Genomic DNA, 18,653 nt, shown 5'->3' with positions numbered 1-18,653 from the left:
AGACGATGTGACACATTAAAACAATACGTAACACTTCTGAGTGAGTATTATCATGTAACAATCCACTAGTTGTTATTATTGTTACAAGAGTCTCATTTGCAAATGCCATTGTTGCATGAGTTTAGTTCATAAAATCAGTAGATATTCAAGACAAATTTAATTTTTCAGAAAGATTCAAATAAACTTTGAAACTACTTAGATATGATTTTAAAAACTTTAAATTTATTTGCTTGGACAGTATTTTGTATAAGGTAACCAATAAGAGTGTAGTAATAACAGAATTTATAGAAATTTAGAACCACTTTTTAATTACTAACTCAGACATAATAAGTTATCCACATTTTTTACCATTTCGAATTTAGAAGGATTTTTTAGAAGAGAAATTTATTTACTTACTGAGGTTCTGAGGGAAAGGTTTATGTGAGCTAAAAACAAATTCAAACATAATTTTCAGTACACTCTATACAAATACATAAATTAATTAAGCTAAATAAATTTTGATCTAACAAAAGTGGACCGAAAACGAAATATTCACTTATTTATTTTTATAAGTGAACATTTCTGGGGCACAGAAATGTGAGAACACAGAAGCTTCATAAAACATCTGCTTGCAGCGCAACCCGACCTTAAGACCTAATAATACTATTAACAGGGCCGTAGTAAAACGTAAAAACGTGGGATTATCCTTAGTTCAAGGATTTAAGTGGTGAAAACTTATGCAAATCTCAGTATTCATAAGAAATCAGAACAATTCATTGGCACAATTAATGAAAGTACTTCATGATCAGAACAGTTAAAACAGTTTACTATTGTGTCACTTAACATCATAATCATAGTGAGTGAATATTTGGAAATTTACGTAAGAATTTGTGGTCAATATTGATTACTAAACTCCTTAGAATGGGTTTATGAAACATTTGCAACTACAGTATTATGTTTACAATTTTGTTAAAATATAAAGTTTTTAAGGAATAGGCATGACAAGAACTCGCATTTTTCAATCTGTATATACAAAATATCCGACATCGAGAATTACAATATTGGTGTTCAGTCTTCATAAAAAAATTAAATTGATTCCTTTTAATCATCCTGAATTTTAAATAAAACCTACAATTTAAATATCATAATAATAATAATAGATGACTCACCTCGGCTTTAGTGATGAGAGAGAAGTTGGGGCTGAGGTAGTACCGGATGCCCTCGGCGGACCCAGGAAGGGTGATGCCGCGGATCAAAAGTATCAGGAGCACAGCGTACGGGAACAGAGCAGTGAACCAGACGACCTGAGGACAGGTAAAGAGTTGAACATCTGACAGAAGTAAATAAGAAACAGAAGTATGTGTTATGAGACATGAAACTAAATAATGCATGTTAGTCATTAGTAATTTAACACATTTAACTTCTTTGTTTAAAGTGTATTATTGACGATGAAAGATTTAAAAGGATGACAGAATTTCAAACATTTGCGATCGTTATATGTTAGAAAAGGCATAACAAAGCGTTTCGAGGATTGGAATCTATCCTCTTCGTAAGGTGGGGGAGGTATTAATACATACAAAGATATCGTTCTGTTCTTTATTTTTAAATGTAGTAATACCTCCCCCACCTGACGTAGAGGATAGATTCCGATCCTCGAAACGTTGTGTTATACCTTTTGTAACATATTACATTCAACTTATTTGATTTCCTTGAAAGTAGATTGGATAATTCGAAAAATTGATAAATTAAAAAACTGAAACTATCCATAATTTATAATTAAAAAAAAACTTCTAGAGAAATTCCGGATTATATAAAATTTAATTCAAATATTTTTATCACCGAAGTTTGACTATACCAGATATGTATGAACATACTAAAACAAAATGTTTAATCTCTTGACTCACTAATAGTACCGAGGTAAAACAACATTATCTTTACATAGTTTGCTTAAAATGTTTTAGATTTTTTAATAACTGAAGATGGTAAAATCATATTTCTGATGATGAAGGCGAATATTCAATCCTTGTATTATGGCAGGTATCTTGTATTTTTCATTACTATTACTATAGCAGTCTTTATGTCAGTTCTTTCTTGAAATATCGTACGGATGGACATACAGATATACGTACAGACAGAAATTAAGTCTTTTCCAGCCCCTCGAGAAAGCCAATAAGCGGTGTACACCTTCGTATGAAGTCAAAGTATATTACATTTTTTAATTAAATCATACGAATTATTGAATTGTTTGAATCAAATACTAATATAATATTTAAACTAAATCGGCTACCTTTCCAGAGGTAGAGATGCCTTTCCAGAGACTGAAGTAACAAATGAGATAGACGATGAAAAGACAGAGTGCCATGTCCCACTTGATGTTTCCTAGATCGTGGAGGCCTTGACTTCGATGGAGTTCCAATATTGCTCGACTGTAACACAAAAATGCTATTTGAATAATCAAGGATTCAAGAAATAATTTCATCTTGTTAGATACTCAATTTCAGTGTGTGTACAAGATTTACAGACGTGAACATAGAATTAGACTGTTATGACAAAAAATATCTGAATAAAAAAATGTGAAGAGGGAATTCATGATAAATATTAATAGTGAGAGAATACTAATGAATGAACGGATATTTATTTATCCAGGTGAAGTTTGCACCACATGGTCTTATCTTACATTCATCATGAGACATAGTCTAATGCAAACGATAAATGATATTCATAAAACAACTGAATTTGTCATTGAATTTAATAGTGATGAATGATCTATGTTTTCAATGTTTTGGATGTTTTGAATGAAAGTAATATTATGAAGGTAATCTGAAACTATACCAAATATTACTATTAGACTACTATAAAGGACCATCTGCCTTTAATTAATTAGTGATGGCAACCTCAACTCAGCTATTAGCTCAGAGTTGCCAATCCATTGTACTTTTATCTACTTTCGTGATGTATTGGTTTGTTAACAAATGATTGTAATGTACATTGGAAATAAAGATTCCGGATGAGTCCGCGTCGAATGATTGCTGAAAGAATTAAAATCTTGGGATAATTGTGTTCTGCTATGGAGAGGCAGGCTTTCATTCAACATATTTTGGAAATTCAAAACTGACAAAGCCAGTAATGACCATCCGCTTACAGGATGAATGGCAGGGACGGAGCACTATCGTGATTAGCTGAAGCTCAAGCAATCATCGATCGCTCTGAGCTTTCAACGATCAATATGGGTTCTTTATCACAAGCTGCCAGTTTTTCAGTAATCGAATGCTATCATATTAGGTTATTTTCGTTCATGAGTATAATTAGGGATTCTCTGAATTATATTTGAATCCAGAACTATTACAACAACAACCACCTAGTTAGTATGTGTAGTAGAACTATTTTTACAATTAACTATCTTTGTTTAGTCAATTTCTTTCTATTGCACGTTATCTATCAATGCTCTATTACTATGCTGATTTTCCTATATCCTGATATTTTGTACGCTTAATGGGTGTATTAAGCCTAACAGCTAGATGAAGCTCATATTTATTTATTTACGTAGGAACAGCAAACGCTAATTTACAATTCATCATCACAAGTAAGACTTGAAATTTAATTATTAATAGTCAAGTGACAATTAAGAACAGATAGTAAGTTTAATTATATTAATTATTATTAGTATTTTTAAATTTGCAAATGACGTACAATAACATTATGTGTCAAAACAGTTTTACTATCGATAGACTTCACTTAATAAAACGAATTTTACGAAAATTAATTAGTAAAATTTAAGGCCAGCATCTTTTTTAATATTAAAAAAGGAATAATATATAAACACGTTCCTACTTAAATGTGTGTGCAGCAAAATAATTTAGCTCCGTAGTAGCTCGTGTAGTGCAGCACAATAACTTAGCTCCGTAGTAGCTCGTGTAGTGCAGCACAATAACTTAGCTCCGTAGTAGCTCGTGTAGTGCAGCACAATAACTTAGCTCCGTAGTAGCTCGTGTAGTGCAGCACAATAACTTAGCTCCGTAGTAGCTCGTGTAGTGCAGCACAATAACTTAGCTCCGTAGTAGCTCGTGTAGTGCAGCACAATAACTTAGCTCCGTAGTAGCTCGTGTAGTGCAGCACAATAACTTAGCTCCGTAGTAGCTCGTGTAGTGCAGCACAATAACTTAGCTCCGTAGTAGCTCGTGTAGTGCAGCACAATAACTTAGCTCCGTAGTAGCTCGTGTAGTGCAGCACAATAACTTAGCTCCGTAGTAGCTCGTGTAGTGCAGCACAATAACTTAGCTCCGTAGTAGCTCGTGTAGTGCAGCACAATAACTTAGCTCCGTAGTAGCTCGTGTAGTGCAGCACAATAACTTCCGAGTATGTGGCGAGCCAGATGTTCTCATTCAGTTAGTGCCGGCCGTTCATATTTTACTACTTAACGTGGCAAAAACATTCAAGCCTTTACGTCAATATCCCATCACGTCATTTAGCTGACCATATTCGTACAACCAGGACGTAGTACGTCGGCTGTCATCGGTCATGTGCAGCTTTTGGATCTTTTTAATCATACAATTCTCTAAATACTTACTGTTCTACAATTTGATCATATGAACTAATTACTAACCACGAGATGACACATTCATACGGCCGAGCTTTGCTTACTCTAGGCAGTGCCTCACTTTTAGTTCAGTGTGCTGTCCTGGGGGAGCGTTAGTATCGCGTATTAAATTATTTATCTCACTCACATATCACTCTCTGCCACTCCCTTTCTCTTGATAACCACCCCTAGCCTGCTATCAGTAACCAAAAAATTGGTGGTATTAGTTACGGTCAGGTCTTCCATTTATGTGCCGTTTTATATATCAACAAAACCTCAACCACGTACTTTGCGAGACATTGTCATCACTACCAACCAATATTTCACGCTTCTGGCACTATTTTTATACATCTATCAGAGTCCTTATCCATGCAACTAAAGATGAGACGGGTTGTAATTACCTTACCATTTATAATAGGTGATTTACAAATGCATAACTTACACCAATAACGGACAAATGTTATTCCAAACAAAATTAAACAGGGTACATAAATAACTTTACGTTTATCTATCTTGCATTAGTTTGTAATTAAAAATTAAAAAAAACCAAGATTTATTATAAAATTTTAATAAAATTAAGATTGAGAAAACACCTTTTTTTAATTCGGCTCCATTTGAATGTTCTAAAATGTAAATGTTGCATCACGAGAATTTCCCCTTATTTTTAAGATATTTGTAAATAAGCATTAACTACATAAGTACTAACAAAGACCAATTTCTATCACTTGTCTCTGGTTTTAACTAACTTAACTTAATGAAAAGGTTTCATAATTCCATTTTCAATGTTCGATTTGCATTTTAGAATGAACTTCTAGATAAAAAGGTACTCAATGTTACACCATAAGGAATCTCAACACTGAGATCTCATATCTACCAAAGTCTTAGAATTCATTTTCCTATCATAAATAATAATACAATAAAGAGTATTCCATAATAAAAAAAAAACAAAGCTGACCACCATATATGGCAGCAGTTTTTAAATTTTTAAATGCACTCTTTAAAATGTTTTTAAAACAAGGAAATGTTTCTCCTTTTAAAAATTTCAATTTGATGCCAGATTTATAGTTTCAAGATCACAGAGGTGGCCCATTAAAGAAATACACTCTTTATACTGTATATATCGTTATATATATGTATTAACTTAATTCAGTTACATGACCAAACACTCCGATTCTTTTCAGTAAGTTTCGATTCATCAGTCTTACAGCTGAGATTTTTCAGAAGCGGTTCGTTTTCCTTTTGTTGTTAAACAACTCAATAAACTACTGTGCTGTGGTTCTGCTGTTTAAATAGGAAGTGTAATTAAAACTACATTAGTAGATGTAACGCTTATGACGTTGCAAGTCTCTTGGCTATTCCTAACTATTAAAATTAGGAATAACAAATGGTTTTCTAGAATACGTGATAAGCCTATTATCGTGGCAGATGAGAGGTCGTAGGTTTATCGTATCAGACCTAATACAGGGTGGTCGTAAAGCTTTTTCCATACTAATAGAATGACTAAGTAACGAAATCACTAATCATTAATTCTGCTTCTCTCTCAGACTACGATGTTGAAACGTATGACTTCTCATCGTGCACGATAGTTAGGCTCGGAATCTTAATCGTACAGAGCGGAATTCTTGGCTAAATCTCAGCTGCTTGGAGAAATTGTCATTATTTTCCTAGGTAGTAGACAATTTCTAGGTAGAAATAGGCTATAAAGTTTGATAACAATCTGAACTGTATGGACTTTTGGAAGTAAGTGTACTAACTACACCTCATGTTCCTCCTGAAGGAATTGGTGAAATTAAACTAGGATTGGTATCAAGGATACAACTCCCCTCCTTTTATTTCTATCCTTTCCTTCCTTTTTCCTTTGCAATTTCGTTCTTGCGTGTATAGCTTGGAAATGTAAACTAACAATCAAGGTTGATAATATACCTACATTATTGTTTTATATCAGACACTAGAATGTATAATATTCATGCCCAATAAGTAACATATCAGTATTTGCCAAACCTTTTTGCTAAGAGGCTGCCAATTGAAGTCAAGATAAGGAACCAACCTGAAATATTCTGATGACGCTGATGTATACTCTGTCTTTTCTACTGTGGTATTGGAGATGTTATGTGGGCTGCTAGTGAAGTTCAAACCGGACGCGTCATCATTAGACCACAGAAGAACTTCCAGCTGTAATTACAATCCATTAGAATAACTTTTACAAAGACGTATATTTAAATTACAAACTTAAATGTACAATAGTACGACATGAAGTTAAGGTTCCACAACATATTATTGAATTCTAACATTGAGAGAATTTGTCTTTTTATAGTTAAACATATGGGGAAAACTTTGTTAGTAAGACAAATGTAATAGTTTTAGGGTTTAAGTTGGTATCACTAGAATGAGCCGTGATCAGCTGATCGAGTCAAAACATTGTCGTATTCATAACCTCAAAATTTTGGTTAACAATGGCGAGTCTATTTCAAATTCTACATTGGTTGAACATCAATCTGTGTTTCATTTGTTACTCCAGAAAGGTGAAAAACCAGCTGATACATACTGTAGAATGTCTCAAATTAATGTCAACAGTTGTCCAAATCACGGAAATGTTTCCAAGTGGGTAGAATAGTTCAGAAGTGGTTGAGAGCCAAGCATCTAACACTCAAAATCCAGTCGTAAACGGGAAAAGTCATGTTGACGGTGTTTTTGACACTGAATGTGAAGGTTTTTGCTATTATCTCAATGGAAAGCAAGCAGTTAAACAACCAATACTATGCATATAAATGCTTTGAACACAGTGAACCATGAAAGAGAAATTTGGCTCTCAAAGGGATGGTTGTTATTCCCCAGCAAGACAACGCATGTCCTCAAATTGCTCAATTAACTCGTAAAACCATGGTCAAATTTGGGTGGGAGGTACTATCCCTTTCCCTAACTTAGCACCATATGAATTCAATTTTTTTATCTTCAGAAGGAAGCATTATGTGGGATTAAATTCCAGTATAACAAGATATAAAAATCTTTTTGCAAAAATTTGGCTCATACGTCAAGGCAGTCTAATCAGTCGGTATAAAAAACCTCGTTAAGCTGTTGGGACAAGTCCATAACTTTTTTACGGATACTATGCTGAGTAGGTAAACGTTTGAGTAGGTAAAGCCTTGTTTTTTTTTTTAAAAAAAAAAAAAGAAGATATTTTCTCTTTATTTATTTCAATGGTACAACACCAATTTTACAAATATTACAGGTAGATCCGAATGAAACCAACAATAGATAATAAGTATACAATCAAACAAAACAAACAAAACAATGTCAAGGTATTTTAACAGATAGGAAATAATTGTAAAACACAGAGACTACGTAGCTCATGCACCAGGCATCACTTCCAGTCTCTCAGGAAACTACTAGCATCCGTCCTGAAAAAAGAATTTAGGCTAGTTATTGAACGTCTCTCGCATATCCCAGTTGGGAAGTAGTGCATTGCAGGTAGTGGTTCAGTAAAATGCATTTCATTTTCTATTTTTGTTATGTCCAGTGTTTTAAACAATTTACTAGGGCTACTTACAGTTAAACAATTTTGTTCTTTTTAAATACATAACGGTATCTAATAATTTTAAAAATTAAATTCTCCAACACTAAATTTAATCATATTTTATCATCTATATATACCTGTATATCACATATCACTCCTGCGCAGAATCCTTCTACCCATATTTTTTCTATAACAGATCTTTTTAGCACACAATTTTAGCAATACTGATTTGACTACAAAATTAATAGCAAATATGATTGTGAGTGACGCCATTAAATATTAGTTTACATCAGCTATCAAGATGGCATTTCAAAAGTATCTGAGGATTATTGATCATTCTTTAATGCTAGAACTCTATTTGTAGAGTGTCCTTTTACTTCTCTGCTTCGGCAAAGTCCTTTAGGACAATAGTTTCCTTTACAAGGGTTTTGTTAGATTTTGACATGCAAAATGTAATCAAGTCATAATAACATCTACATTAGTTGTTCAATTAATGAAAACTTTAAACTGAGTGCATCATTCAGTACTGACTTCACAATAAATGAGAGAAGAGGTAATCAGAATGATCGAAAGAGGATGTATACTATAATATTTACGGAAACTTGTACTATTATGTCATATATGTGTTAACCGTTGGAGACTTACCGGGCGGCAGTTTGGGGTGTTCCATTCATTATCGCAGGAGGTCCACGGTAACATGTTTGTGAAAGAGGATGTATACTATAATATTTACGGAAACTTGTACTAGTTATGTCATATATGTGTTAACCGTTAGAGACTTACCTGGCGGCAGTTCGGGGTGTTCCATTCATTATCGCAGGATGGTCCACGGTAACATGTTTGTGAAAGAGGATGTATACTATAATATTTACGGAAACTTGTACTATTATGTCATATATGTGTTAACCGTTGGAGACTTACCGGGCGGCAGTTCGGGGTGTTCCATTCATTATCGCAAGAGGTCCACGGCAACATGTTTGTGAAAGAGGATGTATACTATAATATTTACGGAAACTTGTACTATCATGTCATATATGTGGTTAACCGTTGGAGACTTACCGGTCGGCAGTTCGGGGTGTTCCATTCATTATCGCAGGAGGTCCACGGTAACATGTTTGTGAAAGAGGATGTATACTATAATATTTATGGGAACTTGTACTATTATGTCATATATGTGGTAACCGTTGGAGACTTACCGGGCGGCAGTTCGGGGTGTTCCATTCATTATCGCAGGAGGTCCACGGCAACATGTTTGTGAAAGAGGATGTATACTATAATATTTATGGGAAACTTGTACTATTATGTCATATATGTGGTAACCGTTGGAGACTTACCGGGCGGCAGTTCGGGGTGTTCCATTCATTATCGCAGGAGGTCCACGGCTACATGTTTGTGAAAGAGGATATATACTATAATATTTACGGAAACTTGTACTAATATGTCATATATGTGTTAACCGTTGGAGACTTACCGGGCGGCAGTTCGGGGTGTTCCACTCATTATCGCAGGAGGTCCACGGCAACATGTTTGTGAAAGAGGCGAAGAAGAAACGGAGGGCCCAGGCGATGATGACGTTGTAGTAGAAGTCCACGTAGAACGCAATCAGCACCACGGAGTAACCGATTCCTGTATGTACAAGGGAAAGTTATACAAGTCAAAAATGCGAACTAAACTGCCAGGATGTCAATTATACATTTAAAGTGAGTTAAATACAATTTCAATAGCTAGTAACTGTGTTTAATTCAATATTCTAAAAAGAATAAATATGAATTTAAAAAGTGTCCTCAATCAATAAAGAATTTTCAGTCACTTTGAAACATTTCGGGACTTTGCTGTATGGTCGAAAAATGCAGTTTCACAAGTAACTAAACGTTTCCAAATTCATCCCATAAAATCAGTGTTTACTATTGTAAGCAGACAAAAAAAAAAAAAAAAAAAAACAGTAGCAGTCGTGGGACTGCCGATAGAAGTGAAAACGGAACTATTAAGTTGAGAGTAATTAACAATACGTTATAGTAGGAGTACATCTATAATTGTAAATGTGACGCGTTTTTAATTTTCCAATTTTAAAATCCACGAAAAAATATTATCAAATAACTAGAAATCTATTTTACCACGCTAGTAAGATAAATCTTATACCGTAATAATACTCATTTCATGATGAAGAGGTTAAATATTAAAAACATAATTAAAATGAATAATGCTAAATTTTTAAATACAAATATTCGTACAAATATTAAAAATGTTTAAAAATATATTCGTTGTTTTCATTATTCATTTATCTGTATAAAAATATGTTGTAATTGCTCAATATTAATAGTTAGTTAAACATAGAATACAAGTGAGTAAACACCGAGTGAACAACAGTGAGTTGAACACCGTTGTAAATAATACAGTTATTGCTACGGATAAAGTATATAATTGCAATAACAATTAAACTCACAATATTTTTAAAACTAATAAATTAGTTAAATTAACTTGGTTCTTTCGCAAAGGTATTTTTTTATTGCACAATAAACTAATTTATTGAGTTAATACGGTATCAGTGAGCCAATGCGCCAACTACAGTTCCGGCAGAAACGTTCACTCATCATCACTTCATATGCTACTACAGGCTAAACTAAACTTCCAATAAAAAAATTATAAATTACAAAAAAAATATTCATCTATTTTTCACACAACTTTCTCGCTGACAAATTTTGTCTGACCAAAAAATAAAAAAAATCCTCGCTTACTACTTTTTTCTTGTTATTGTAAACGCTATGTAAAATGTAAACAATAATCAAAATTATTTCGAAATTTTTTTAATATTTAAAAATGTAACCAATAGATTGCCAATATTAAGAGCTTTAATTTGACGCATCTTACAGAATTGTACGACATTGGCTTCACTTTAAAATCGCGAGAGGAAGCCGTAAAGGTCACTGATTTTCGCAGTCTGTTTTCATACTCCGCCGGGACAGTTTTAACACAGCGAGACTCACTTTTTCATGCAGGTTAGTAGTCCGCGGCCAAGTCTACGGTTAAAAAACACAGCGAGACTGACTTTTTCATGCAGGTTAGTATCATTAGCATGTCGGTGACGCGAACCGAGGATTTTACCCTCTACCAAAACGCTCAACGCGCCTAAAGAAGTTTTCACTTCAAAAAAAACAATAAATATTCACGTAAAAGGTTATTTTTATGTTCACGACACCTAAATATATCAAATAGGGTTATCACTTCCGGGATGGGTTTCTTGCTGTATTATCAGGAAAAACGTAAATTATAATGCAAAAATCTTCTTCATGTTATAAAATGATTCAAAAGTATAGACAAATTTGGATTTTTTTTATACAAAAAACATTTGCGTTATTGAAGTAATCGAGATTGTATCAGAAACATTTTTTCGACGGAATGATAAAGAACGATAGGGTCATTATTGTGGATTTCCCTCACTGAGGTTAAATGTACATAACAAAACAGATTGCTCGTAAGTGTAGTATACTATATACTAGCATACTATACTATTTTTACACTTGGTTCCCTTGTACATATACATAACCATACTTACCTTGTTATTATATAAAACATAGGCAACACTGAATAAAAAAATAAATCACTAACAAAATAAAAATACATTTTTAAAAGAAAATGCGCATTTTAATCTTAAAAGCAATGCTTAAGTAGCGAGTATTGGGTAATGCCTTAAGCGGATGGCAAGAGATAAATAAATGCCAACTCCTCTATAGAAATTCACAGTTTCTAAACACTAAGATTTGAATACAGGTTGTGGCGTGTTCTTGTATTGCGTTCAACTTTATTGTTTTGTATTTTAAAACCTGCTGTTTTTTTTTCTAAACGTTTGAATTTGTTCCATTTAATTCTAAAAATTTAGTTTCACGAATAATAAACTGTTAATTGAGACGTGTTTTGTAACAATAAACAAAATAGTTCCATCTTATTAGTACGTATTTTAGTGGTGTAAAATCCAATATTATTCACGTTAAACAAATACGTCTTGGATGTTTTTTTTTTTGTGTAATGTAGGTTAACAATAGGTAATAGGTATGAGAATAATCAATTATGAAGTAAACATTATTTACTGTACAAATTGTAAGCTACAACCACAAATAAAGCACTATTTATTTACCTGCTCAAAACACACTATATCGTGAAATTAACAAGTTTTTTTCAGTATATTGGCTTGCGACATTGAAATTACTAAGTGGAACAATATAGTAACAAACACTTAAATATATTCAATGTGATATTTTGCTGATGCTTCAACAATAGTTTTATAGATTATTTTATAAATTAGAAACGCATAAGAATCATTAATTAATTGATTTATTTAAGCAAATGTTATTATTTAATCCGAGTTAAAAACTAATGATCGTATTATTTACTTTAGAATTTGATTTAACTACTATGGAACAATGTAACCACAATCATAACATATACAAAAAAAGCTGTTCACTTCGGTTTAATTTACTGTAAAGTATTTGATTAGTTCATTCGCACCGACTACTGTTATCTAATTAAATCAAGTTGCATCAGATATATAAGTTTGTTAATTGTATGTTATTTTACAGTTATCCATGGCTAATTAAGATACCCTAGGATTGATAAAGGTACTCGTCGCCACTCACAAACCATATAGTCCTAGTGGGGACTTTTCAATGTATATATAATTTTCAATTGTTCGTAACTTATAAATGTGAATAAATTCAAATTGATCCCTCAAACGAATAACTACTTGTAGACTACAAACTAGGATAAAGTGGATAGATCATGTCAATGCATTGTCACACGATGAAGTCGGATATCACTGTAAACATGCTGTGTGTCAACCCCACGCGTACTATTCCTAAAACGTGCACTAAATAAACAGTAAGTGTTATGATCAGAACTAAAGCACGCAGCATACTCGTACGTTTGCTCGCTGCAACCAACCAGTGAGAACTTTATAACTTAGTTTTTGGTCTATAACGAAGGTTAGTTATCATGTAGGAAATTATGTTAATATAGAAATAGGTGATAACGTAGCTATGCTAGAAAGGGTTGGTTCAATTTGAATGTCGAATTTAGCTTGAGCTCAGCTTTTTTTCATTGCAGCGTCTGGAATCTGATGTTGTCTCAGACTTAACTCCTGGAATCTGGAGTCATGTTCGTCTGAAGAGATCCAGAGTCGGTGGCGAAGAAGCTCAAATCCTTTACATCGTTTCGATATCAGAGACACATATAAATAGGTGAAGTGGCATATAGGTGTCTCTTCTTTGTCGTCGACGTTTCTGGATCTCTGTAGACGAACATGACTCCAGATTCCAGGAATCAAATATGTGACTGCGTCAGATACCAGACGCTACAATAAAAGGAAGATGAACTGGAGCTAAACTCTACATTCAAAGTAGTGATGCCGTTTTTACTTCCATTCAATGATGGCAATGAAAATTCCGTTATTTTCACAAATGATAATTGTTCTAAACCGACATTTAAACAAAGAGTGTTTTTTGTTCCTACAAAGGAATTAGAATGCAGCGTAATTACGATGCAGAATAGTTATAATTTCTAAATACAGCGTGAACATTTTTGTTCTGTATCAGAAAAATGTTGACATTGTTTAGATTAGTTTGGGAAACCCCTAAAACTGCAGAGTAACACATTTCAATGTCAGAGTCTTCAGTGTTCCTCACTACCCCCCGCACCCCCCCCCCTCTTCTCTTAATACACAGATCATATTCTACTTCACATGAGTAATAAACCAGCTCATCTGTTGAAACAATAATAACACATTTTGTTGGAATAAATCTCCTTACAACCTACTAGAAATTTAATGGAGTGTAAGAACACGTAGGGTGGCGGTAAGTGGTGGAGGGGTGAAGGGGTAGGGCGCAAAGGGCAGAAGCAGTGCAGGGCCGTGCTCGCAGGGCAGCCTTTGACGACCGGCTTCCGCCCTGAAATGGGGCAAGAAGAGAGTGCTTGCTAAATTGCCACCCTAATTTGCTTCGCCAACTGTCATTTTCGCTTTTAAGAAACCACTCGCTATGTCGACTCTTTCGATTTGAAATTATTATTCAATGTTTTAATACTTTTTGTCTGCGCGTTGGCGAAGCCTATCAATCGAGGAGCTGGAGAAATTTAAATTCTGTAATTAAAACGAGGTAAGAGTACGCCACACCACGTGTGGTTGCATGCAATATTACAAGTCTATTGCTTATTTCATCAGACCACATATATTACTATGTAGCAAGTCACAATGTCATATGACTAAACTCAGTTTATGTATTCATTTATCCAGCAATTTTCTCGTTGCCATTATTGCTACCCATAAGACCAATGTAAACGTATATACGATGAAACAAATACCTGGAGTGACATGGGCCATCTTTGATCTCGATGTTACTTTTATAATATATTGTAGGTCAGTTCGTTATCAAGAAATCGTGCGGACAGACAGACAGACAGACAGACATTTTCGAGCCCATCCAAGCTAAAGCCAAAACTAATGAGTCCTTATAATGTCTATTTCGGCTTAATATTAAAGTTATTAATGAAGTTGGACAAACAGTTGTATTGTTCTCAAACGGATTTAAGGGATCTCCTACCTCACTCCTCCAAACCTGATTACCCTGTTTAAATCCACAGAAATTCAAGTATATTGATAGAAAACAAATTAACATAATTATTCTTTATATATAAAAATCTCATGTCACAATGATAGTTTACGCAAATGTTCGGAACCTCAGAAGCGATTTCAATGAAATCATGAATATAAGTATTGCTTGACCCAACTTAAAATATAGGATAGTTATTATCTTAATTAACAAATTTCTATTGGTTTTATTTCAAATTTAAGGTTTTATTTTTTTAACTTTTTAATTAATTAGCAGTTTAAACATAGTTTAATCACCGTACAAACATATTTTTAAAATTAATTTAACCAATATTTTCATATTTATGATCTTTACATTATTTACATTTATGATCTTGAAAGCATAGAGTAAGCTTGATAGTAACGTCACTTTTTATAGCCACCTTTTCTGTTGAGCACAGATCAAACATATCCAGGGAATAAAATAAAATTGTACTTTTAACTAACTGTACATTTTAGCAAATGCTAAGTACGTAGTGCTTGTCAGTACTGTAATGCAGATATAAAGGGCAAATTTACTATCTAACTTTTACTATAAATTTCAAGTCAAGTCAAGTAGGTTTCCCTGTCTTTTGTGTATTTATTTCTTGTTATTGATCAGGAAATAAGGCAAAATCAACCATGGAACAAAAAAATGTAAAGGCCAGTGTAAATTACAATGGCCATAAATATACAGTTTTTGACAGATTTCGAAATTGCGGGTGAAAATGCGGGCAATGATGCACAATTTGTATCCAATATTAAATATATAATACTATAATACTTACTACTGTAAATCCTACTTTGTAAATGTTTCAAACTTTAAACCAGCGTAATTTTTTAAAGAGTGAACCTTTTCAGGGCGGATTTGCGGCATTGTAGTCTACTAAAAGAGACCTTAATTTAATGTACTACTCGACCTATGCTTTCACGTAAGATTTTCTTAACGCCAAAAAATAGTAGTTACTTCAAAAAGTAGATTTATATGTGCAGTAATGATGTACCAAGTTTATTGTTTTACCTGTAATCGTTCGGGAATCGTCAAGTCCTTGCGAGACTTTTTTACACCCTGTATATACTCTTAGTACATTTAAGTAAACGCAACAGTTACTCCGTAACTTGTAAAGAATAACTGATGACATCTAGTGCGTTTTGATTGAGCTATTTGTCAATATTTTTTATCAGTAATTGCATTTGCGGAATCGATTACATGATTATCCAACCCACAGTGTGACAGCCACCAAGTGGACACGCATACATCCCCTTCGGCCGGCTCAAACATCCAAAATCCATTAAACAACAATCGGCCTTGTAGCTCGCGTTCAGGCGTGAAACCTTTCCATCGTCACGATTGTAAAAATATGCATTCTTTAACAACGAAGTGAATTTAGTTGCACTGAATTTTGAATTGAGTTATACTTTTACGTATAAAGGTCATATATAAATTTCAATTTTCATATATAAATTTCAAGTTGAATTTATAAAAAATTACTGCGACTTATAAAGGTTCGTTCGTTTTTTTGACTGTGCGCAAGCGCAGGCTTATCACTCGAGGGGCTGGAAAAATCTAATTTATGTCTGTCTGTCCCGCATGATATCTCGAAAGTGAACTGACATATAGACTTGAAATATTACATTAAGCTTCATTTCTATATAGGCAACATTGAGTTCGATGATAGTTCATGTAACGCCGTGGTATTTACTAAATGTTAGAGAACACTTATCTGTTGGTCTTATGGTTACAATGACTACAATCGTACGAGATTTTATTATGTGACACATTTTATTCAAAATGTAAAGAATATTGTAAGTGTGTAAATCAATGTTAAAATTTGGTGACCAGATTTGATTTCAGCGCACTGTAGTACCCTACAGTGGTAGTACCCCTAGTGTGTAGTACCCTCCTTGAGTCACCAAAACATTTATTATTTGAAGACTGCTATAAAATCTAACTTAATCAACAAAACTGTGAATTTAACATATTTAAATATATCTCAAGAAAGATTTCATCGGTAGACTTTAAATTTTGTACAAAACTAGAATTTCTAAATAGACCCTTCTGTGATGGCGGAATTCCCAACAATGAATTTGGCGGATTACCTTTAAATTCTACCACTCAGTAGGCCAATTATTTTTTTTATCTGCTAGTAGGGGTGTAAAAGTTTCATTGTCAGAGCCAATTCCTCGTTGAAGAGGGGGTGCTGCCCACGAACAATGTAAACTCACTTTGTATGGCTCTTATAAGACATTTGACACTGACTTACCCTTGAATAGAGGAACGATCCTCCCCCAGCAGGTGATAGCACCCTTGCGATGGAACTGCCCCAGAGCCAACTCCATGTAGAAGAGGGGGATGCCGCCCACGAACAACATGATGCAGTAGGGCACCAAGAACGCTCCTAAGACAAAGAAGTTACTCAGTATTTAAATGCATACATAATATTACATATAATTAAAATCCTCCAAAGTAGCGTAGAGTATTTATCAATTAGACCGCGAGGTAGCAGAGCTCACAATTTTATCCATGGTTTTGGTACCTGTAAACATAAATGGACAGAATTAATGTCATTTTTTTATCTCAAATATAAAAGGTCCTGCGATATCAATGGTCCTGTCCAGTTCCCGAAACATTGCTGGAAGCAACTGTTGATATTAATTATCAAGATACAAAGTAGTTCTTTTGAGAAAGGCATTTTTATATCATCTCTAAAAATATCAAAATGTCATCCTAATTTATTTTTAAAAGTCTGATTTGAACAGATCTTTATTTTTGGGTCAGTAACAAACTTCTAGATGTGTTCCCAAAGCCGATAATGATCCGTTTGAAGAGGAGATGATATGTGGTGGAATTACAAAATGTTCTTTCCTGAAGTTTGCAAACACTTTTACGCTCCTTAATATAAACCAATACACTGATTGAATATATAATCAATTAAACCTTATCCTGCTGAAAGTAGTCTCATTTATACTTAAAAAACAGCCACATATAAAAACATTAAGCTATAAGGTGCAGTGAAAAATAATCCCATGTTGACTTGACTTAGACATAAAATTATTTCAGGAATATTATCTGACCCATAAATCAACAAATAAATATACTTTTTTTCAATTACCTTATTACAATAAATTGGTATAAAACATCAATAACATTTCTATATTACTTTTACAAACAAATTCTATAATAATATAGGCGGTCATTTTATAAACTGATTATAACAAAAATAAAATCTATATCTTCTAAATAAAAGATAAATTATTTAAATTTGGACACAAATGTATCTAAGTTCGTTAAGCTGTAAAACCAATGGTAGAATCCAATGGCATTAATATTGCCTTTAACCCTGTCTTCCAATGAAAATTACAATCCCAAAGGGAATCTTTCTAACCAATCAAAGTCAACTTATAACCTTTCAAACCACCATACGGATCCAAACAATTATTTGGAAGATGAACAACTAAACATTGAAAATGTATCAAAATATCTATTAAAGATACACTTTAGAATAGAAACAACTGTATTGAATAAAGGACTTACCTTTTGTCCTATTTCGTAATTCGACTAAATTAATTCAGTGGTTGATGCATTAAACGTTTCTATATACATTAAATACTTGTATAATACTCAAATGCTTAACGTAGCTAGGGTAGAAGGGTCCATCCAATATTAATTTTGGGTTTAGCTCCTGTTACAATTCTTAGATTCCAGACGCTGCACTGGAAAAGTGAACTGGAGCTAAACTCAACATTCACACTATGTTCTTGGAAACATTTCCATGAAACAATAACTTCCTTGGACGTAGATGATTTTTTTAGAATCTGGTTTGTTCAAATCAATAATCAATTTAAAGGATTCAGTTATGCTATGCAGTATTTGAATCCCCACTGTGGGGTGTTGTCACCCTACTTTATGTGCAAAGAAATTTCCGAAAAGTCTTTCTGTTCGTTGGAAAAAAAACTTTGCCCAATGAAAC

The 18,653-nt window shown here is 33.5% G+C and overlaps 1 protein-coding gene across 3 annotated transcripts in view; it reads right to left on the bottom strand.

Annotated features, from left to right (window-relative positions):
* LOC124367521 (sodium-dependent dopamine transporter) overlaps positions 1 to 17,077 on the bottom strand; it is a 42,992-nt gene extending 25,915 nt beyond the window's left edge. Inside the window, exons 1-5 of one of the 3 annotated variants that reach the window (XM_046824402.1) lie at positions 16,947 to 17,077; positions 9,541 to 9,695; positions 6,603 to 6,727; positions 2,267 to 2,405; positions 1,149 to 1,283 (exon numbers count right to left, since the gene is read on the bottom strand). In XM_046824402.1, the coding sequence (XP_046680358.1) occupies positions 1,149 to 1,283; positions 2,267 to 2,405; positions 6,603 to 6,727; positions 9,541 to 9,695; positions 16,947 to 17,055 (663 nt within the window). In that variant the 5' untranslated portion in view covers positions 17,056 to 17,077. Of the gene's footprint in view, positions 1 to 1,148; positions 1,284 to 2,266; positions 2,406 to 6,602; positions 6,728 to 8,990; positions 9,053 to 9,128; positions 9,210 to 9,540; positions 9,696 to 16,946 lie in introns of those variants that run through there. The other 2 variants (XM_046824403.1, XM_046824404.1) reach the window with 2 other exon arrangements.
* Between the last annotated feature and the right edge of the window lie 1,576 nt (positions 17,078 to 18,653).

This window comes from Homalodisca vitripennis, chromosome 8 (assembly GCF_021130785.1).
Source record: "Homalodisca vitripennis isolate AUS2020 chromosome 8, UT_GWSS_2.1, whole genome shotgun sequence".
NCBI lineage: Eukaryota > Metazoa > Arthropoda > Insecta > Hemiptera > Cicadellidae > Homalodisca > Homalodisca vitripennis.
The sequence above is the reverse complement of the archived record's forward strand: the minus strand, read 5'-3'. Positions and strand labels throughout refer to the sequence as shown.